Below are 22632 nucleotides of genomic sequence, written 5' to 3'. Positions count from 1 at the left end.
GTGAGCAAGCGATTGTGTCCGGGTGAAACACGCAGATTTGTAAGTACAGGCATTAAAACACCGTGCAGACACGCACTATGTCCTGGGAATTAATCAGGAAGGTAAGTGTGAACACAAGGCAGAGTGAAAATCCCAGGAAGATTGATCTAGCAATCTACTGATATGTTTATTTATTTTGCATCATCGCATTATGAGAATGTTAGAGCCAACAGACATTCTTATAAGTGAATACATGAACGTGCGTGATTGTGAGAATGCGAGTTCTGGAAGGAGCTATGTTTAGGCTTGAATGGCCTGGGAGACGGTCTCGTAGATGGACATGAACTTGGCCCTCAGGGTCTCCACGTAGGGCTCGATTTGGCCTTGGAGCTGGGCGGTGTGGGGTACCAGCTTCTCCTTGATGTCCTCGACAGCCTTCAGCACGTGCTCCTTGTACTCCTCAGCCACGGGATTTGCCAGATCCTTCAGGTTCTGCAGCCTCTCGTTGAGCCTTCCACTCACAGCCTCGACAATGGGGGCCAGCTTGGTCTTGGTCTCCTCAAAGTTGGTCTCCACCTTGGCCTTGAGGTCCTCGAGAGCAGGCTGAAGCTTCTGGCGAAGAGATTCAAGCTCCTTCTGGTTATCAGCCATGTAGTCACGGAAGATGGGGATGAGACGCTTGCCGTACTCCTCCAGGTGCTTCTCGATGGCTTGTCGCAGCTCAGCACGGTGTGGCTCCACTTTAGCATGTAGGTCGTCCATTTCTTTCAGGATGTACTCACGCACGGTCTGGGTTCCCTCAACCACCTGGGTGGCATAGGGTTTCAGGGAGGTGGAGGTGGACTCGGCGTACCTCTGCAGGTTGTCAAGGCTCTCGGTCAGCTTCAGCCTTGGGAGGAGGAGAAAGGGAGATGAATGGAGGTTAGCTACATCTTCTGAAGCAAATCTAGCCCCAAGTACTTCGTCACATCTGAGTTAATCAGCTTATTCAATGAAGCTGAGCAAAACAAGCAGTGTCTCAAAGACCATGTTTGAATTAGGTCTGATCACATTTTCTTACTTGTACTGCTCGTAGTCGCCTCCGTCCAGGTTCTCTAGGGCCTTGTAGGCCTGGTCTTTCACCTGGGACAGGTAGACCGCGGCAGCAGACTTGAAGTGCTCCACCTGGTCGAGAGCTTCGGCCTGTAGGGTGCGGGCATGGCAGCCTGGGTACGAACAAAAAGTCTATTAGACTTCAACTGGCTCTGAAAAGTGTGGAAGTCAAATAAAACTGGTAATTTAATGATTAAGAGCAAAGGTACATCCTGCACTGGTGTTGCTCTGAATTTTTGTTACTAGCTGTTTGTAACTGAGCTGATTCCTGACCAACGTTGTGTCGAAGACACTATAAATTTTAAGACATTAATAGGAAGACGTTAAAATGTTGATTGGGTGGGATGGATGGTCTGATCAGCACCACAAGAACTGAGAGGATTCAACAATTAAACACTGACAGGAAATAAACATTTGAGGTAAACGTCCGGTGAACTGGTACAGCATAAAGACATGAAGGATGAAAGGAAGGCAAAATGACGGAGAATAGAAGACAAGCGATACTCACCCAAAGCCAAGAGGAGAGTCAACGCAAGAGCCACGACTTTCATGTTGAAGCCTAGGAAATGATAAATACATGATAAACACTTTTAACAAACCTAAACACTGGACAGACAACTGCGACCGGTCAGCCTTAAAATAAAACCAAACGAAAAAGTTTTTGAGATGAAGATGCCTAACCGATATTAAGAATATTAAGACAAATCGACCACAAATTACAATCACTATATCCAATATGGATTCTCACCAGAAGCACGTGTCTTTGTCTAGTCTTTAAGGCAAGCAAAATCTTTAGAAGTTTAAGTATAATAGTGTAATCGAAGTATAACCGGACCCGTATTTTAAGCGTATTTAGTTTGCTTAGTTTGAAAGAATTGCAATAGAGCAAAGTTGTTACAATCGCTTCAGCCTCCTTCCTCTCCTGTAAGTGAGCTCTTACCTTAGAGGTGATGCTCTGGTGATGGACGCTCCACTGCAGGGACGGAGGGTTTATGTACACCTGAAACTGACTGTGTGTGAATGCAGTTGGACTCCAGACCTCCTACATGGAAGACTGAAGTTCAAAGGTTACATGCCTTAGGCTGAATGGTATCTGCCGTGAGGTAATCAGCTCAGTACACTCACAAGATGTCAGATGTAATCACACACACACACACACACATGAACAATGCATGCATCAAAGGTCACTACTAGTCAGCATGAGTAACTCAGACAAAATGATACTACCTTTTCTCTGAAACGCTTAAATATTATTCATTTAATTTTAAAAGTGTGTTATTTAATTTCCTGCAAGGACATTTTGTTCACAGCTAAGATTTATACGCTTTATATTACGATACGAAATCAAGCAATCAATCGATTACATAATCAAATTATTTTACGTATTCAAAATCCGCATAAAATATTAATGTAATACTACAGAAAATTGTTTTTTATCTTCATTTTTTAAAAATAAACCTTTTATTTATGTGTTATTTTCCAACATGTACTTTAATGACAGTGTAAATTAGATTCATGACGTGGTATAAAGGGGGATATCATTCATCGTTGGTGTCTCAATGATTGCTTTCTTTTAATAATAATAATAATAATAATAATAATACATTGGTAAGGCACCAAAACAGAAATGGCTACTGACAAGGGGAAATAAATGATAGGGTCTGAACCTTTTTGTCCACATCATTGGTTTTATGACCTCATTTATTTAACTTGTTAATGCTAATGTTCACGTCACGCACATGGACACACATGCCAAAGTGCACTGAAAGTCAGCCATTTAGCTGAGATAAGATATCCAGAGGCATGCATGTTCGTGTGCAGTGAACAGAAGCGTACACGTCATTCCACCGAAATAACGCAGTGATCTCTGCCATGTTATTAATGAACATATGTATATATAATATACTTTTTAAAATCCATTTGTAGTTACTTTTATTGTTATGGAACATCTCTGGAACAAGTTAGTTCCTGTTATCATTTACGTTAGCAGCTATAAGCAGTCATTCCATCACCCAGCCTCTCTTGATTACTTTCTGGTCACCAGCAAAAAACCAGTAGACGCTGGTTAAAAAAAAAACCCAAGTGAACATTTCTGTCCTGGTTTTTGCTGGTCACATCTGTGCTGAAAAAAGAAATCCAACAGAAACCATCACAGAAATTCTAATGGTTTCCACTACAAATACCATTACAAACCATCAGCTAATCATAAAAAACATTACAATGACCATTTTTGGTCCTTGATTGTATCCGCTAAACATAACATGCCACCAATCAAAGGCAACAAATTACCAGTAGAGACCCATGGGGACCGTTACAGTTTCCATTAAAACAATCCAATTAAACCATTACAGTTTCCAATAAACTGTGAGGGTTTCTATTGTTTTTTCACTAGGAACCCTCCAGTATACACTATACATACGCTGGCTCTAAATTATTATGATGTTACCATTTTCAATTTATTAATGAATGTCAAAAAAAACAACATGTGAACATTGTAACATTATAGTGCTGGTCACCATCCCTTCTGAAAAAAAAAAAAGAAAGAAACCCTCATAGACTTTGTAATGGTTTTAATAGTTATAATGGGAATTGTATTGGTTTTAATGGAATGGAATGGTTCCTGTGGGTCTCTACTGGTAATTTGTCACCTTCTGTTGGTGGCATGTTATGACTAATGGATACCATTAAGGTCCACGTCCTTAATACGTCCTAACTACATAATGGAAACCATCTGGTATTGATTTTAATTGTAAAATTTGTATTTTCCTCTAGATAACTGAATATATGCTGAAAAAACCATTTTGTTTTGGTTTTTGTGTTAAAAATAAGAAATGCCTCTATCTTCTGGTGGCGTTGTACTACTGACAGGAAAACCCGATGCAAGCTGAGATTGAAATACTGATGGTGCTGTTTTTCTCGTCAGGTTTAAACTTTTCGTCTTTCGTTTTTAACCTGAAACGGTGCCGCCATCTTTATAGCTGTTTACTCAGTGGACAGTAAACTAGCATGGGAGGTTAGCATGGGACAGTCTCTGACAAGATATTATTTTAGGTGCTGCACAATCATCTTTACATCCAAAAAGAATATAAAAAAAGAAAAGAAAGATTCCAGCCTCAGATTGGTGACATTCTTCCTTCTTTAATGGAAAGTTTCACATAATCCTCAGTGTGGCAGTGCGGCTAAGCTAACACTCACTGGCTGACAGGAAATGTTGGCACATAACACAAACAGCTATGCAGGCATTTATTGATGGTGTATATATACATACAGACAGATGGAGTTAAAACATACATTTTACATTTCCAGTTGTATGAATTTTTTAAATATTTTAAGAGAGATGGATTCTGTCTCTGTATATAACATTCTCTCTCTCTCACTCACTCACTCACACACACACACACACACACAGTGTGGTAGCATTTCCCGATGACAGGAAATGGCCGGAGGAATTCCTTTAAGCTACTCTGTAAAAAAAATAATAAAAGATGGAGGCCAATGAGAGAGCGGGAGAGAGCGAGAGAGGCTAAGTGTATTCATCATCCAAACCGTAATTAGCTACAGGGCTAACGTAGCTAACAAGTAATAGATAGTAAAAGTTTATATGTACAAATATTTAAATTTTCAGGTAAAGTTGTGCTAGTTCTTGCTGACATGCTTTAGCACACTGTGGAGCTTACTGTCATTTATACGTATGGATAAAAAAAGAAATTGACCACGCAGCTGAACGCTGTAACATGACCAGGGCGGCCATCTTGGACAACCGGGATCACTTTTTCCCCACTTTGTGCTCAGCGCAATTTGCACAATTAGCAAGGTTGAAAATAAAAAAGAACGGAAAAGCTAATAATGTGGCAGATGCTAACACAGTTCCAATGTGAATCTTTAGGAATTCTAAAATTTTCTAAAAGACATTTATTTTTTAGAAAAGAGTTTGGGTTAGCTGGACGTACATTAATTGTTAGCCACATTAGCCTTGTAGCTCCAGATGATAAACACTGTGTAATTGAGTTTTTAGGTATTGTGTGTGTGTGTGTGTGTGTGTGATTTGAAATATAGCATCTATCTTCATTATATACTGAATAGCTCCTTCTGGAAACGGCTAACTAACACACACACACACACACACACACACACACACACAGTGCTCAGGGTTGTGTATATATATATATATATATTTGTGAGGACTTTGCCATACACTCAAGAAATACGTAAATAAATTAAAGCACATTAGAAAAAAAAACCCCAAGTGATTAAAACACATTTCTGAGAATTAGCAAAGAAGGTTTTCGCTTTTTTCACATTATGCCAACATTTATGACTCTCTCTCTCTCTCTCTCTCTTTCTCTTTTACGCTCCCCATTTATTATGTAACGATGTACGTGTTTCACTTAAAGAACGAGACGGATTCCTGAATGCTGCCTATCTGAACATCTCTGTGGTCCGTCCGGCCGTCTCCTCTCACACGACCGAGGCCCGCCTCTCCTGCGGTGTCTCCTCCAACAGCTGGAGCAGCAGCTCATGGAGGGGCGTGGCGACGGCACCGTACCCGCCGGCTGTCAGGTGCAGGAAGTCGAACATGTCTCGGCAGGAAATGGTGCCGTCAGAGTGCACAAAGCCGCCACCCACATCCAGGAACTGCACATGTCCGAGACGAGGGAGGGCGCAACGCAGGAAAGCGTTTACTGTTGAGTTTTTCTCCCTCAGAGGGTTCGGGAACTCGCCCCTGGGTAACAGACCCTGAGTGACACAACCAATCAGGTTTAAGCAATTAGCTGGTCTTTTTTTTTAATAGCCCGTCATGAGAACACTTTAAAATAAAATAAAACACTTTATTGTTCGACTTAAATGACGAGCGCTAGTTACCATGTTAATGTGATGCTAGCAACTCATGGAATAGTTTGATGGAAACTGCTTCAAAAAGGCTACAATGTTCTTCTACACACTTCTCGTTTACATTGCTAGCTAGTCAGAAAGCTAGTTAATTAGCTCAGTAATCTGGCTAGCAAGCCAATCGTTTGAAGGAATGATTCAAGCCAATCAGTAAGCCAACAAGCTAACGTATCTGCATATAGTAGGTTACCTACAGTATCATTACTGTCAAAAGTGAGTGCATTCCTGTTGATAAAAGACATTTTCACTGACATTAACGCGACATGACTGAACAAAAATAGACCAATAACAACATTTTAACGGTCCAGTTTAGATAATGTCAGTAACAGACATGAACAGATGTAGAAGAAAACGATCTGCACTTCCTTAATGTGAAGAGAAGTGGACAAGGGCGAGTAAAAACAAGTAGACGAACACTGAATAGCTACATAAACACAATTTTGATCCATCTCACACACACACACACACTCCCTCTCTGTCTCCTTACCAGGACGACGATCTTGACCTTGGGGAGGCGCGAGATGAGCAGCTGTACGACGGTCACGATTCCCCCTGCAACCTGCTCCGCCGTGTGCTCGTGATTATTGGTTCCGACCCACAGCACCACCACCTGGTGGGAACACATTACTACTGTTGTTCACTAGAAACAACATCTACAGGATAAAGATAATCTCTCTCTCTCTCTGTCTCTCACCCGTGGCCTGATGTTCTCCAGTTCTCCGTTCTGCAGCCTCCACAGAACGTTGCATGTCGTGTCTCCTCCGATCCCGAAGTTGAGCGCGTGGAGAGGAGAAAAGAGCTCCCGCCACACCTGGAAACAACCACCGATCGCATCACAGAACCCTACCTGTAGCTCTAACCTTAACATCGGCGATGTATCACCGGTCCATATCTAGTAGGACGTTACTTTAGGTCATCCTGAATTGTGTGCCGTGATTAGTGATCAGATCCGTTTTCGGTACTAAAATTTGGCATGTCTGGAGAATTTATGCACACCATCCAACATACGGGGGAGTTTTTCTTCCTCTTAGCTTCCTGACTGGAACCCTGTGAGGTTTCGGTGGCCACGTGAAATTCTCCAAATCAGAAACGTCTTTCTGCTCAACCCTACAGCACAGCAGCTTATTTACACCCGGAACACAATACGGCATTGTGTGGCGTGGCACTGAACCGGGAATGACACTTCAGGCTCTGTTTCCTGCTTACATAACCAGGCGATTACTGAAAACCTATACGGATATACCATAAATACAGGTTAAAGATGAAAGAGGTGAAGTGTTTAGTTCATGGCTTTGTACTAGACGTTGGGGATTTTCCTATCCACACACACACACACACACCTCGTATTGCTGCATCAGCTGAACCATGGAGTCCCCTACAAACAGCACATCAGGTTCCGCATCCTTACACTCCTGCACGAAGCGGTTGTGCTGCAACAAACACACATTTTGCAATGAAACCTTTACCACATGATCACGACCAACACAATGTCAAATACACAACCGCTTTAAAAAATGTTTGTTTATTTTTAAACGTGCGTACACATGTAGACTAATTCCCGAAACACACACCTGTGACATCCAGCGCCCGTCACCCTGGACGTCCAGGACCTGTACGGGTTCAGCTGCAGGGTTCTCCTCGTCACTCATTTCTCTAAACATGAACAAGTACTTGTAACATCAACAACGTACGATCTTTAATAGCATCCACCGTTTATTTGCAATGAAATTTCGTCCATTTGCAAGGCCATGTCTTCCATCGATCTGTTTTGGTTACCCATAATGGCATTCGCGTACCTGCTGATAGCGTTCGAGTCTACTTAAAGGAAGAGTCCTTTAGTCGGACAAGCTGTCCGACGTCCTCGTCTCAAACGGATCGGCTTTCTGAACAAGCGTCTCGTCGCGCACCGCGTTCCGGGACTCGTCCGGGGTTCACCTTAACGTCTTTACTGCGTCTGTTCTGGATTTCTCACGGTATCATGAGTCATCGTGATAATATGACGGTGACAGTTAAACCCGAGCACGAGATTTCTGAATTAAACTCCACTGTAACGGTCCTGGCTGTAGCAGTGAGCGACATCAGTCAGAGCAGCACACGACCGCTAACGTCTCCGAGGAAACACGCCACAAACACTGCGACATGAATACGTTTAACGCGGTTTTTCCCTTCGAAATTCGCCACGCGGCTTGAATCGGCGAAATCACAAAACCGCACGGAATCGTTACGCGCGCTCTTTCGCAGCGATGTTTGTTGGTAAGTGAGACCGTTTAGCTGTACTCATGTCTGACGCATGTGCATCGAAGAGGCGAAGAAAAAATCTGGATTTCGCGTTCGTTTCTACGATCTTCTGCGGAATCCTGCAGGGAACGACTTCCTTTCATTCTCTGGAGCCACACGCGACTGCATAACGAAGACTATCCAGAGGATCACCTGCAAACAGGATATAGGGGCTAAATTATGTAGGCCAGAAAATAAAAAAAGGTGCAGAATCCCCATAATGCACTGCTGTTGGTAAGGCGTAATCGTGATCAAGACACCATTTCAGACACTGTGCGTGAACGCAGGCAGGAAGCACTGTTCAGATTCAGGCACTAATTCTAATCTCTAGTGATATAGTGTTAACTCTTGATGAAAGGAAACCTTTGCTGGTGCTCCAAGCTCTTGTTTATTGTCTAATCGAAATATTTGGATGATATAAGGCCCTAATGCCTTGGATTACAGCTGCATCCTGCGTTAGAGGCCTCACCTGACTTGACAGGCTGTAACACTAACATTCACAAGGATGTAACATTAATATTTCCGCAGATGCATGCACGCACGCACGCACGCACAAACACACACACACACACACACATACACTCACCTGCTTATCAGATGAATTCACTAAAGCAGGAAGCAGACAGATGTCTGATCGCGGAGGATGCTGCACTGTGGTGCTGATGTTGCGCGCGGTCTCTCAGCCCACGCGCACGTTTTGTTTAGTTTTGTTTAGTTTTGTTTTGTTAAAATAAAAAAAAAGCGATGCGATATGTCTATGCGTCACAAAATCGTTTCTGTTTAGCGGATTTGTTTGGGAAATCACGGACGGAGGGTTTTTTGATCATCCGAAACCGGTTATGTCCGCCCCCTTTTTCAGGGTTGCCAGGTTAGTGCTTGGTTTTCCCTCACCCCTCGGAAATTGTTCCACACAAAGAGAATTCAAATAAATAGATGTTTCAGAGCGTTGTGTACCTGTCCTTAATTGTGATGTACACTAATGTATTATCTATTTAAAAAACAATCAAAACAACAACAAAAAAACTCCCACAAAAATATAGGTTTTGTTGGGTTTAAAATGTTTGTTTTTTTTGATGACACATTCCTGTACTAGTCTTCTGTTCATCCAATTAAATGTGCTCTAGAACACGTATGTCCCGCCCCCGGGGTGGAGTCTTGCTCTACAGTAGTAGCTCGGGGCATTTTTTTTTTTTTTTGGCTGTACATACATCTACGAGCACGCGCTATTCCTTTTTCCATCTATCGCTTGGTGGATAAATATGTTCGGTGTGAATTTATTTGGAAGAGTGTGGAGGTTTGTACAAGCTGATGGTCATGTGACAAGCACTTCTGACAGGAGAGTTTTACCAACATGGGCCAGATCAATGGCGCCGGGCGAGGACGTGATTCTGTCCTTATACGCCATCGGGGTTTCTTAGCGGCTGAGTGGTTAGCACGTTTGCCTCACACGACCAGGGTTGGGGGTTCGAATCCCTCCTCTGCCCTGTGTGCACAGAGTTTGCATGTTTTCCCCTTGTTTCGTGGGTTTCCTCCCCTGGCCCAAAGGCATGTGTAGTAGGCTGACTGCCATTTTCGAATTGTCCGTGGTGTGTCAATATGTGTGTTTGCAGTTTTCCCCCGCTATGGACTGACACCCCGTCCAGGGTGTCTCCTGCTTGTGCCCCAGGCTCGCCCGCGACCCTGTGTAGGATAACCGTATGGATGGATGTTCAGCTGCCTCCAGATAGTCAACAGGGGGCGCACTACTGAGATGAATGTACCCCTAAATCACATGCACCCATTTCTTGTCCTGGACAACCCCCTGTCCTGTACATTTTATGTGTTTTCCCTGCTCTAACACAACTAATTCGACTAATAATATTTACGGGCCAAACGAAAAGCAAACGAATAAATAATGACTTGTAATTGTTTGCAAATTGCTGCAGTATAATAGGCACAAAACACATGCTGCTATAGGCAAAGAATCAGGGCGATAACAGTAACTCCACTTCATCACACCATGCTGTTGTTGATTGTCCGGACAGCAGAATCATAAAGACCCACCTTTTCAAGCTTTTTTTGTACGGATTATTAATGCAATTTTAAATATCTAACTGGAACATAAAGTTTAAAATGGTTGCAATCCAAACTGCACAAAGTAATCTAACCAATCTGGCAACCCTGTCCTCATTCCCAGACGCCGACGCGCCCTAGTGGACACAAAATGTACTACAGAGGGTGCAAAAGTCTTTATTTAATACCCTTACTAGTGATTTTTTAAAGGGAACGTAGGGAATTGGCCAAAATATGCACTTCCGGCTACACTTCCGTCACCTCTCCCCGCCTCTTTTGGGTTGCTAGATAAAGAATGCGACGTTTGCAAAAATAAAACGAAACGAGATAGTTAGGAATCTTTCATCAAAATAAAATCTTAATAGTCTAAATCTAAATCTTTCTAACTGCTAAACAATATACATTCAATTTGCTAAATATATTGTATAATTTTTAATTCTATTGTATTTTCTGTCGTTTATATTTGAACTCAAAGGAGTGTAAATCAAAATTATGATCTGGCAACCTTGTACCCTGTCTTTTAGTAACGACGAAATTTGACCACAAGATGGCGGTAAAGACGCGAAGCCAAAAAATCCCTTGTTCATCACACCCCCCCCCCCCCCCACTCCCCACCCCGACCCCGACCCCCACCCCTCCGTGTTTTTGAGATATGGTAGTAGATTTTTTCCCTTCAAAATAAAAGTCCGTGACGCTTTTTTTTTCAGTTTAACATTATTCGTTTTTAATTCTATTCATTATTATTCAACAGTCTATTAGTCCATGTAGAAAACGCAGCTAAATGTTATATCATTTATTCACCAGTATGGCGATGTTAGCCTTCGCGATACAAATATCGCAGGAAATGACAAAATACAAATGGGAACGCTATCTCTGTCTGTTTCCATCATCTAGGGGAAAAAACTATATAACATTTTTTTTTAAATAAAACATTTCAGCAGTATGTGAGAACTTCAAAATTCAGTCAGCATTTTTAGTTAACAAGTCTAACTTTTGAGATAATCTGTCAAAAACTTTGAGATAACAAGTCAGAATTGAGATAATACAGCAGAACTTTGAGATAACAAGTCAGAATTCTGAAAAAAGTCAACATTTTGAGACGTTAAGCCCAACATTTGAGATAATCGATCAATAACTTGGAGAAAAGTGGAAAAAAAGAAGAGAAAATAAGGCAATATAATTATATCAATTTGTCTCTCATTCAGGATTATTCCAACAGAGGGTCCTTTTGGAAACCGAATAAACTCGCATTTGAAACATGAGCGTGTCTCGGGTTTGTTTTAGAAGCTTTCATTTCAACGTATATGGATGAAGCTACAAAGGAGGATAATTTTAGCCTTTACTGGGAATCGTTTCCATTTGAGGCAGGAAAATATCTACCTAATAGAGTACATGGTAGTTATATTTTTAAAATGAGCATTTCTTTCTCAAAATACCTGTGGAAACATGGTCTGGAAAAGGAAATATTGAATTTAAGTTGCTATACGAGATGTATAGAACCAACGCTGAAGAGGCTTTTATCAGGTCTAGGCAACGTTGGTTAGAACATGGAGAACGAAATTCATCTTATTTCTTTAGGCCCGAGAAACGTAACTCTAGCTACAATACTGTTCATAGATTACAGATCAATTGACATATTTCTGAAAATCCTGCAGGAATTACACAATTCTGTGCTACCTTCTGTAAAACATTGTATAGTTCCTCATATGAGCATTAGTTATGGTAAAATTAGTGGGGTAGACAGAGACACATGTGACCTACTTCTACCTCTAAGCTTGGAGGAAGTCACTGAAGACATTAATCATCCTAAGATCAACGATTCTCCAGGTGTGGATGGTTTGTCCTCCGAATTCTACCCTACACTTACTTACACAGGGCCTTATTACAGTACACTGTTCCCAAAGCACAAAAACGATGTTCTTTTCCTCGACCATTGGCGCCCAATATGTCTTCTTAATAAATATGACAAAATTTTAGTCTTAGCTTTTGGAAAACATCTAAAGGATATACTAGACACTATTAGAGATGAATCCCAGTCTGGGGAGGCATATTTCTAATCCTATCTAATCCTATCAGATTAGTGTTGGATATTGTTGATTACTCAGATTTCATTTAAATCAAGCATAATTTTCCCCCCTACATAGTTCTCCCATTTGACACAACAGAGAAAATCTGTTATGATAATTGGGCAAAGAATAATATTATTTTGGTTAATCAGTTATTTAACAATCGAAGCGTCCGCTTTAAGTATGAATCATTTTTTAAATTACATTATAGATTATATAGACTCCCAGACACAGTAAGGGAATATGATATCGTTTTCAGAGCCATTCCCTCTGGGATTATTATACAGATGAAGGGACACCGTAACCAGTTATCTGGGATTGTGCCTCATGTTGATGTTTGTGAGACATTTGTTGGTAAATTATCCCTTACATTAACATTAACACCTAACACCAGGAGTGTCCGCGCTTTCTTCCAACATGAGGTCGTCTCTTGTCCTAATACTAGCTTTTATTGGAGCAGACATCTAGACAACATCAACTGGGATAGAGTATGGGCTCTGCCTCAAAAACATTTTATTTATTACAGAATTAATGAAGTGTCTTATCAAATGATGCATCGGTGCTATACTACAAATTTATTAATGAAAAAAAGTTGTTTATTTCTGATGATGGAAACTGCTCGTTCTGTGATCTCCAAACTGAGGACTTCAGCAGGATTTCACCTGTTTTGGTATTGTGAGTATACTGAGAACCTCTGGAGAAACATTTGGGGCATTTTGTTTTGTGATATGATTCCTGATATCGCTTATGAAATATGAAAATGGAATTCTTGGTTTTGCACATTATAAGAAAGAAGAGTCAGATTTTTTTTTTTTACTCAATTAATCTTATTTTGTTTTGGGATCTATATATATATATATATATATATATATATATATATATATATATATATATTTACACAAGTGTAAACTGATTAAGACTAAGCGCCACTGTTTAACCTTTTTCTTGTGGACTTTTAAACGTTTAAGTAGATTTAATTTCTGATTCTGCTAACAAGAAAGCTGTGAAAACGGTGAATCTTTCTTTCTTTCTATATATTTTAAAGATATCATCCTAGTTTGCGCCCTGGCACATAACATACCGTCATTCTGTATTTTCCTGTGTTCATTAATAAATAAATTATATATATATATATATATATATATATATATATATATATATATATATATGTATATATATATATTTTTAAAGAGCTCTGCGCGTTCTGACTCCGCCCCTCTCGCGCTGCTGCCCTTCCGCTCGCGAGCGCGTCTCGTTTATCACGTCAGGAGTTTGGGAAGTGGATTTGAACTCCAAGCGAGGAGTAAAATCACGATTTTATCGGCTCCACACATAACACACACACACACATACTTTTCCCCCGGGATTTGCTCTGCTGTCTCCCATGTTTCGGATATGGACACGGTTTCTGGTCAGTGTTGTAGGTGTGCTGCTCACGCCAGGTGAGTCACGAGCGCAGGGGTTTCTCTTCCTGTTCCTGCTCTAAAAGTTTTAGACCTGTGCGTGTTGTTTCCGGTTAGAGGTGTTATTAGGTTATTACTGGCAGCCTGGTCTGGAATATAAACTGATTACAGAACTTCAAATGGATTTGTGTTGTGTGTGTGTGTGTGTGTGTGTGTGTGTGTGCGCGCGCGCGTATATATATATATTTATGTGTGCTTGCGTGCGCGCGTGCTTGTGACAGCCTCTCCCTATTATGAGGCAACTGGATGACTAAAAGCTCTGTAGAGTTTATTTATTTATTTATTTATTTTAGTTCATTGCAATGCATTGTAGATATATTTAGTCCTATCAATTTTTTTTTTTAAATGCATTTTTCCGAAGGTGCTTTGGGTGTTAAATTCCTTTGCAGAACACTGTACATACACAAAATTCCTACATGCATTCGTCTTCGATAACATTTATAGCTTTCATCGCTTCCAGTCTACACATAAACACCTCTTATGTTATGGAATGTCCATGAAAGAAGAGAAACTGCAAAGCGTAAGCTCCTCTGTCCTGAAGATGTGGGAAAAGTTGTCAGTTTAAAAGCACTGACACTGGAGACTCCTTCCATAACTTCCTCCATAACGCCACATCAAGAATTACACATTTTAAAAAAAACTCCACATAGGCTATGTGTAGGGTTTGCCCAGTATTAAACTGAGTGCATTAATTAATAAATATATAAAAAATACCCTGTAATTTGTCTTGTAGATGGAACTACTCTTATTCCTGCTGTTCTGACCAATCAGAATCGAGCATTCAGCAATACTGTGGCTTAACATTTAAAAAAAAAAAAAGAGAATCTGCTTGTATATATAATCAAATGAACACGGTGTTGTGGTGGGAGATGTTCCGTAAGCTCAGACGATTGGGTTCCCGTACCCCGCATGTAGAGTACGAACTGAGCGGCGGATTTACTCGCACCTGACCTTGACGTTTTTTTCATACAACGTGCCCAGCGTGAGACAGTACAACCAGTGAAAAGTAAACACGTCATAATCGCAAGAAAACGTGCGTCAGGTCGTAGCATCTCGGGTGCACGTTCGGGTCGGCGGCTCGAACAGATCGGTGTCGGTGATGTACGTTACAGTTTCTTGATGCACGAGCTTTCAATAGACGTGTATCGTTAGTCACTTACAGCGGCTTGCGTAAGTACTGGGTATTACATAGTATTAAGTGTTGTCGCCATTGTACCACGGGACCAGCATCGCCTGGACACGATACGCGTGTCGTTTTGAGGTATAACATGATGTATAAAGATATGCTGTATGATGATTGCGACTCATTGTACTGGAAAGGTCTCGCGTGTGGGAACTGGAGTACGGGATCGTGACTGAGAGTGACAAGTGGTGTAAGTGTGTCAGGGTTTGGGTTACGTAGGGATGGTGTTATTCTTACAGTTTCTCGCTCACACACTGACTAACTCATTGTAATCATAAATTCCAGTCTGTGTTCTCTGAGATGTGTGGAGCGAAGGTGTCGGGAGTATTGTGCTGGAGAGGTTGTACTACAGGTGTGTTGTTGGCATTGAAGTTGAACAAGTAGCAGCATGTCAAATAATCCTCATGAATCAATCACCGCGGCCGTTTAAATACAAGTTCGTTAACCGAAGCGCGCCGTTTTTGACGATCCCAAGGAAACACGCTCTAATATTTACTCGTGTAGAATTGAACCCCGAGTCTTCATTCAGACTTTTACGCGTTTGTTCGGAAGTGGGATGGACTCTTCAAAAGACTGACCAATTCCCACACACGTCTACAGTTGTTTATGTTTACATCCACCCACCATACACGCTGCCGGTCAAAAATTTGTGGACACTTGACTGATCACTTTGGGAAATTCTAAAATTCTCCTTTGAAGATGCTAAAATATGAATTATTTTAAATGTTATAAATATTCGGTTTAAATGGCGTTGTGCTGTTCCGTATACTAGCATGAGGATGTGGTTGTTTTGTTTTTAACACGGAGACTAACAGGTGGTACTTCAGGAAGTCACGACTACCGGATTACAGCGTCTGCCGAATGTAAATTTAACCATGAAGGATTTCTAAAGTTAAACGTGGGCTTCGGGGGAACGTCAGATGTATGTTTAGGACAGAACCGGACACTTTGCTGCAGCATGTTTTAAAATATGGGCAGGTTGTTGTCCTGGGTTAATCGGAACTTTGGGGAACACACGCTAGGGCTTTACTTTGCGTTCGTGTGCGATTGTGTGTTAGTCGGTGAGGTACATTTAGAACGAGCCGAAGAGAGAGGTGGGGGTGAAGGCCACAGCGTGGTGGAGAGCTTGCCTCTCCAACCAGCCAAGTTTACACGGAAGAAATGTAAACAGTGTGCTACACACACACACACAGACACACACACACACCCCATTCCATACGCCAGCTCACATCGACTCCTGAACTCCTAAAACTAATGAAAGTGCAAACCATTGTCTTTGTTTTATTTTTTATGAACTGCTATTGAACGTTTATGAAGCGGAGAAGCAAGATGATGTCATCAAAGGAGCTCCAGCCAAAACCCACAGTCATGGGGCGCGTCCGCAAATGGAGCTCTGTGCCTCGCGGTCCGTCCTCCGAGTCCACACTGTGGTGACGTTGACAGAGTGCAGATGTGTGGAGCTCCAGCCCTCGAGTCCTCGGCAATACCAACTCCATGTGTCGTTTACTCGCTCATAGATGTGGGAACCGCAGCGCTTTTACATTTTCAGTTCTGATCGTTCGGAGGCTCTGAAAAGCAGCGCAGTTGTCAAATATGTAATTGTTTCCATGGTAACAACTTAAACAGGGACTTGTACGGCGGACGCTCGGCGTTAAGTCGATTAGAAACGTGTGTGATTGTTGTTATGGCGAGGTTTTCTGTTAGGAGACGTTTCTTTAACGTTTATGGAAGGAGTGTGTGTATAGTTTAAATGCAAATTGGCTGCTATGCCCCGCCCCCTTTCCAGAAGAGGGCTGTGCCTTTACAGCTTGTGCTTCGGACACTACGGCAACAGCAAGTTAGCAAATTTAGGAGAACCAGTAGGACTGATACCGTAAATACCGGTGTTCAGCCCTATATGTATGAATTATACAGACTGTAAGGCCAAAGTCCGTCACCAGTCGTGGGCGGGGCCTGTTCCAACGTGACGTCACGTCGGAGAGAAAACACGAACGACTCATTTTGAGACCCTGTTTATGACGTATGGGGAATATAAAAAAGGAGCGGGTGGATTTTTACTATTATAAGGTGGTCGTGTATACACACTGCGACACACACTTATGTTCAAACAGCACGTAAAAGAGACTTTTGCATAATAGGTTCCCTTTAAGTCTCCACTGTGTGTGTCCAGGTGTGCATCGCGCATTGGCGATCGAGGTGTCCACGCCCAAGGAGCTGACGGCGGTTAACGGGACAGATGTGCGGCTCAAGTGCACGTTTAAATCCAGCCATCCGGTGTCGGAGAAATCCGTGTCTGTGTCCTGGAGCTTCAAACCGCTTGGGTCGAGATTGGAGGAACAGGTGAGGAGGAGGACAGTGTTACGTGGCGTACGCATTCAAATCTAGTGTAAAAACTACAAAATAAATATTTACATTGAAGTTATAGAAGCTTTTGATATGATTTAATTATTGCTTTTTTCAGTTATCGGATTTTGTACATTGAAAGATTCTTGCTGGTACTGGTACTTCTTGTATTTATTTATTTATTTATTTATTTATTAAATAATCTGACATTATTTTTTAGGACCTGTGTCATCCCTCTCAGCACCCAAACACTTCCCAAATCACACCTAGACAACGTGGTTCCTTTGTGCATGTAATATCTGTAATATTTTTGCATTATATCAGGAAAACTGTCAAAAATGTTCAAAAAGTGGAATTGTTAATCTGTTTATTGACAGGAAAAACAATATTTATTTATTAGTTTTATTTATGACATTATCCATCACAAGTAACCGACAAATCAACACCGAACAGCTGTTCTAACCTCGTCCTGAAATGATCACGTATACGGTGGTCAGTAAGAGGGCTGGCTTAAAGGGGGCAGAGCAATTGTTCATCTTTGTTTGTTTTTTTTTTTTGTCCTATCATGCAGTTCTTTTTCTATCAAGAGGAGTCCTTCCCGCCTACTCGCGGTCTGTTTAAAGGTCACGCGGTGTGGTCGGGGAACGTCCTGAAGAACGACGGTTCCATCACACTGACCGACGTGCAGTCCAGCTTTAACGGCACCTACACCTGCCAGGTGCGCAATCCACCCGACGTGCACGGCTTCACCGGCGAGCTCCGCCTCGAAGTGGTTCAGTCAGGTGAGACCAGGCGTCGGTAGCATTATCGCTACAGCTTAGGCTTTCTCTCGGCTTCTCCTCGATCGGGTCTCCTTGACGGCCGTGTACACTGCTCTAATAGATTAAATTCTTCTGACCCTGAATACAGTATGTTTAAACGGAATGGCGTTTTTAGTCAAAATCGAACGAATAGGTACATCATGTGTGTGATATAAATAATAAAAAGTAATTTCAGCAATAAATAAACCAGTGATTTTAAATACGCTGTCAAATAATTCAGTCAATAAATAATACTGACTCTCTCTCTCTCTCTCTCTCTCTCTCTCTCTCACAGTGACGCTCTCCGAGATCGGAATTCTGGCTGCGGCGGTGGGCGGAGCCATCCTGCTCGTCCTCGTCATCCTCACCATCGTCTTCGCTGTGCGCTGTTACCGAGGTCGCCACGGAGACGCGGGCATTGAGCTGCAAGACTCGAAGCGGGCAAGCGTATGGTGAGACAGGAAGGGGCGGTGCTTCTAGACCCGTCGAACCGGGCGTGTCTCTAGTTCTATTCTGGTTCTGGCTCCTTCAAAAGAGCTTCTTATTTTGTGAGACAAGTGAAAAACCAAACGAAACAAAAAAAGACGCGCAGATATCGGACGCGGCATTTGAACCGAACGCTATTTGATGTTTTTTTTATACTATTAGTGAGGTTGACGATCGAGTGTTTTGAGAGTATATATTTTTTTTCACACATTTACTGTCTCATAAAATATCAATTTCCTGTAGAAATGACTGTAGAGTAGCTTTTCTTACAATCATGTAAATTCATTTTGGTGGTATGCAGTTGTTTCCGGATCATGATTTGGTGAGTCGTTAAAAGGATGTTTCCAGGGAAACGAATACAACCTGATGGATCTAAAAGAAAAGCCTTACGTGTGACAAATATGGCTGTTTATTTGGCGGCAAAGTTCCCTGGTTAGCGTTGTGTGGAAATAAGCCCTTACCACCATGATCTTACTGATTTTATCCCCCTTTTATACCAGACCAATCAGCTCCACCAAAATGATTGCTGATTGGTGGGCGATTTCTTGGCTTGGGTGTGGTGGCGTAAACCTTTCGTCTGTTTCCGTTTTATTCCGTCGTATGTTTTAACGTTGAATTGTTTTATCGCTTACGGTTTTTCAAAGTGCGTCCTGTAACGTATCTTACTTCTTGTTGTTGTTGTTGTTGTTGTCTGTCTGCGCACATGCTAACAAACGCACCAGCGCTAAGCACGAGTTCATGCCAATAAGCAGACCGGAGAACGAGCTAGAAAAGGACTCCAAGATGATCTAGAAAACCGCAAACTTCACGGAGAGGCAAGCCAAGAGCGACGCTTAAAACCCGGCAACGAACGACCGCTAAGCAAACGCGGCGAATCTGGTCCAAAATGGACATGTCTTCTAGATTCTGTGAAACCAGATGCAAATTGCAATTACTTCCTTTTGTACGTATCTTTTTATATATTTTTAAAATATCAACATATGTTTAGTGCTTCATGCTAACAATGCCTACGAAAAACGAGCAGACCAAACATCGAGTGACGTTAGCCAGGATCAAAACGTAACCGAATACGTACTAACGGTGCATTTTTACATCGACGCTAGCCCTGAAGTGATGGAAAGAAGCGACGAAGCCCGCGTGGGACGTGACGCAACACTATTGGAACAAATTAGCAGCTTTTTAAAAGGCTCTCGCGACCTGGACCGGTCCGAGTGTTAGCAAACTAAAAAAGGATCAATCCGAGCATGCTAGCAAAGGCGATAACACTGATATGCCTAAAAGAGGAACGATTTTCCTTGAAACTTTGACTAAAAGAACGAAAACATCCAACTGAACACCCAACACGGTCCGACTTGCAAACGTACACGAATATGAAACGTTAGAAACGGTTCGTTTTACACTAAAGGAAGGTGTAGATCGCTTTTATTACGATCTTTACGTGTAGATCAGATGAAACGTTGCTTATACGTGGCGGTTTTCAGCGCGAAGGCCGAACCGCTAAATAAAAGTTTTAATACTAAAAAAAATATCACCTCAAAATGATACAAATAATGATCAGGATGTTTACAAATAATCAATTCTGAATGAGGTTCATGTTTTTTTCAAACCGCGCTGTATCGTTTCATTCTCGTAAATTCTTTTAATCCAGATTTTAAAAAAATAAAATAAAATAAAATAAAACTACTTTTAAACTAATGAGACTAAGAAAGAATTACTGTTATTATCGTTAGTGTTATTTTTATCAGACTAACCTGCCTAATTTTTTTTATTTAAAAAAAAAATCATTATTGAGAATTTATATTAGAGAATAATATTATTTTCCATTATACGCTGTATGTTAAGAACAGGACTAGAATTAGTTTGAAATTCAATGTTCTTCTTTATGCTGTAATTTTTATATACTGTGTTTGAGAAATTTTTTAAAAGATGGTTTATAAGTTTCTTGAAAGTTTTATGATGAATAAATATTGGTGTAAAAGCGTATGCGTGTGTGTGTGTTTGTGCATTCCAGACCCATTTTATTTATATATATATATATATATATATATATATATATATATATATCTGTTTATGTCGTGTTTCACTTTGGGCTTTTTATCCCCAGTGATAAACGTTACAGCGTGACGCCTTCATACGGTAAACACACACACACAACCGTGGGCATGCTCGGTCTTGCATTGCGCCGTATTGTCCCCGGAACACATTGTGCTAAAGTCATTTCCCTGCTTCTTAACGGCCTTTTTTTGATGGCACGCCTACGTGACCCTGTTTCTAACCCGATACAGTCACTTCACCGTGTATCCGGGTTGAACAGCAGCATCTGGATCGAAATGCGTACAAGTGACGACAAGTTTGTATTCTTTATAGTTTTGAAGAGGAAAAAAAAGTGTGAAATTGAAACTTCCTCTTTAGCTTTTGCTTCTTTATTTTTCTTCTTCTTCTTCTTTTTGTGCATGCATGCATTTTCTTTAACAAGACGATTACCAGAAATTGTAGCATTTTGGAAGGTTTTGTTAAACAGGCAATGTCATCGTGAAGGCTCTGGTTAGACATCAGTCCTAGCGTTTACAGTAGGACAGATCCTGTACGGTGTTTATGGTGTAAACACTATCATTTGTTTCGTGGAGATGGATGAAAACCTTTTTCCATTCTTTGTAAAGAGGAAGTGAATGTTTATATGAATTAAGCCGAAGAGTGTGTGGTTCAGGGGTGGGACCAGACGTCACAACAAGAATGAGGATATTCTGACTGTTCTGACCTTGCGGGGACATTTTGGTTACTGGGTTTAGCCCTGCGTTAATTAGCTGCATTAGTACTTATGTCGATGGGAGGTCCTCACAAGCATAGCAAGACGTGTGTGTGTGTGTGTGTGTGCGCGCGCGCACACTGCAGTATATCCAGTAATGCTGAGTGCTCATCCCTTGGCAGACTCTTCACTGCACCAGCAAAGGACACCAAGCTCTGTGTGTGTGGGTGTGTGTGTGTGGGTGTGTGTGTGTGTGTGTGTGTGTGTGTGTGTGGGTGTGAAGGAAATGCAGCATTGATTGGAACAGATCCAGAGCAGCAGAAAAAGAGCAAGAAGAAAGAAATGCAGTCACATAAAACTCATGCGCTCGGAAACCCTCATGTGAGACGACACGTCCACGACGCTCGAAAACCTTTCACCACGGCTCCGATCGGCGTTATTGAACGCTGCTTGGTTAACAGCAAGCTCGAAAATCCGCTGAGTCAGCAGTAGCGAAAGAGAGATGCTCAGCCATATCAGTTCGTCCTCCAGCGCGACTAAAGGGCCTAAATGCGTCTTGATGTATCTTTAAAACGCTCTACGCCCCAGACGAAAAAAAAAAAAGTTTCTTAATGCACCTTTAGAAAATTGCGCCAGATAGAATATGAGAACGCATCACCATGAGTCAGCGCTCCCATCCACCTGCAAATGTGATTAAACGCATCGCCGAGAGGATGCAGCCAGACCTATTAACAGTACATTCAGCTCTTTTTTTTTCTTTCCCCAAACTGCAAGGAAAGCAGAAAAGAAAGCCCATGTGGGACGCCTCTGGAAATGAAAGAAGAAACAACAACAACAAAAAAAAAAAATAGTCACCTAAAGTCAACCGGTCATCAGTTATACAGCAGAGAGCATCCCAGCTCGACTGTTTGTTAGTGCAAATTGTACTGTGTTTGTTTCACGACTAGCATCAAACTGAGAAGTAAAACCGTTCCCTTTATCACTATCCACCAGATTTAAAAAAACACCAGAATGCTAACGATAGGCTAGTTACTTAGCTAGAAAACCGCCAGCAAAACTCCAACAAAACAAACCCCTCAAGCAGTATATTACCAGGAATGCTAAATACCTAGCTCTCTTTCTGGCCAAACATTTCAATATATTACAGAATGTTAGCGAGCTAACTAGCTAACACAGGGTACTACAGTACACTGCAACACAGACCCTGTTAACAGTTAGCTAATACTGTAGTTAATCGTTTCTCAGATATCCTGTC

At 41.5% G+C, this 22632-nt stretch overlaps 3 protein-coding genes across 3 annotated transcripts; 1 reads left to right on the top strand and 2 right to left on the bottom strand.

The window, feature by feature from the left end:
- Positions 1 to 149: 149 nt before the first annotated feature.
- apoa1a (apolipoprotein A-Ia) lies at positions 150 to 2248 on the bottom strand. The gene is made up of 4 exons (XM_053617534.1): positions 2012 to 2248; positions 1580 to 1630; positions 1040 to 1184; positions 150 to 868 (listed from the first exon to the last, which is right to left on the bottom strand). Exons 2-4 carry the CDS (start codon positions 1620 to 1622, stop codon positions 280 to 282), a joined length of 777 nt encoding a protein of 258 aa, XP_053473509.1. The 5' UTR covers positions 1623 to 1630; positions 2012 to 2248; the 3' UTR covers positions 150 to 279.
- Positions 2249 to 4189: 1941 nt separating this feature from the next.
- On the bottom strand, positions 4190 to 9084 carry pafah1b2 (platelet-activating factor acetylhydrolase 1b, catalytic subunit 2). Its single transcript, XM_053617542.1, has 6 exons — positions 8825 to 9084; positions 7533 to 7614; positions 7302 to 7391; positions 6656 to 6772; positions 6449 to 6571; positions 4190 to 5808 (listed from the first exon to the last, which is right to left on the bottom strand). The coding sequence occupies exons 2-6, from the start codon at positions 7608 to 7610 to the stop codon at positions 5530 to 5532; spliced, it is 687 nt and encodes a 228-aa protein (XP_053473517.1). The 5' UTR covers positions 7611 to 7614; positions 8825 to 9084; the 3' UTR covers positions 4190 to 5529.
- A 4513-nt stretch (positions 9085 to 13597) lies between these two features.
- Positions 13598 to 20606, top strand: mpzl2b (myelin protein zero-like 2b). The gene is made up of 5 exons (XM_053617545.1): positions 13598 to 13798; positions 17173 to 17342; positions 17917 to 18127; positions 18441 to 18597; positions 19354 to 20606. Exons 1-5 carry the CDS (start codon positions 13741 to 13743, stop codon positions 19421 to 19423), a joined length of 666 nt encoding a protein of 221 aa, XP_053473520.1. The 5' UTR covers positions 13598 to 13740; the 3' UTR covers positions 19424 to 20606.
- Positions 20607 to 22632: the final 2026 nt, after the last annotated feature.

The sequence above is a fragment of the Ictalurus furcatus genome, chromosome 28 (genome assembly GCF_023375685.1).
Source record: "Ictalurus furcatus strain D&B chromosome 28, Billie_1.0, whole genome shotgun sequence".
Taxonomy (NCBI): Eukaryota; Metazoa; Chordata; class Actinopteri; order Siluriformes; family Ictaluridae; genus Ictalurus; species Ictalurus furcatus.
The sequence above is the reverse complement of the archived record's forward strand: the minus strand, read 5'-3'. Positions and strand labels throughout refer to the sequence as shown.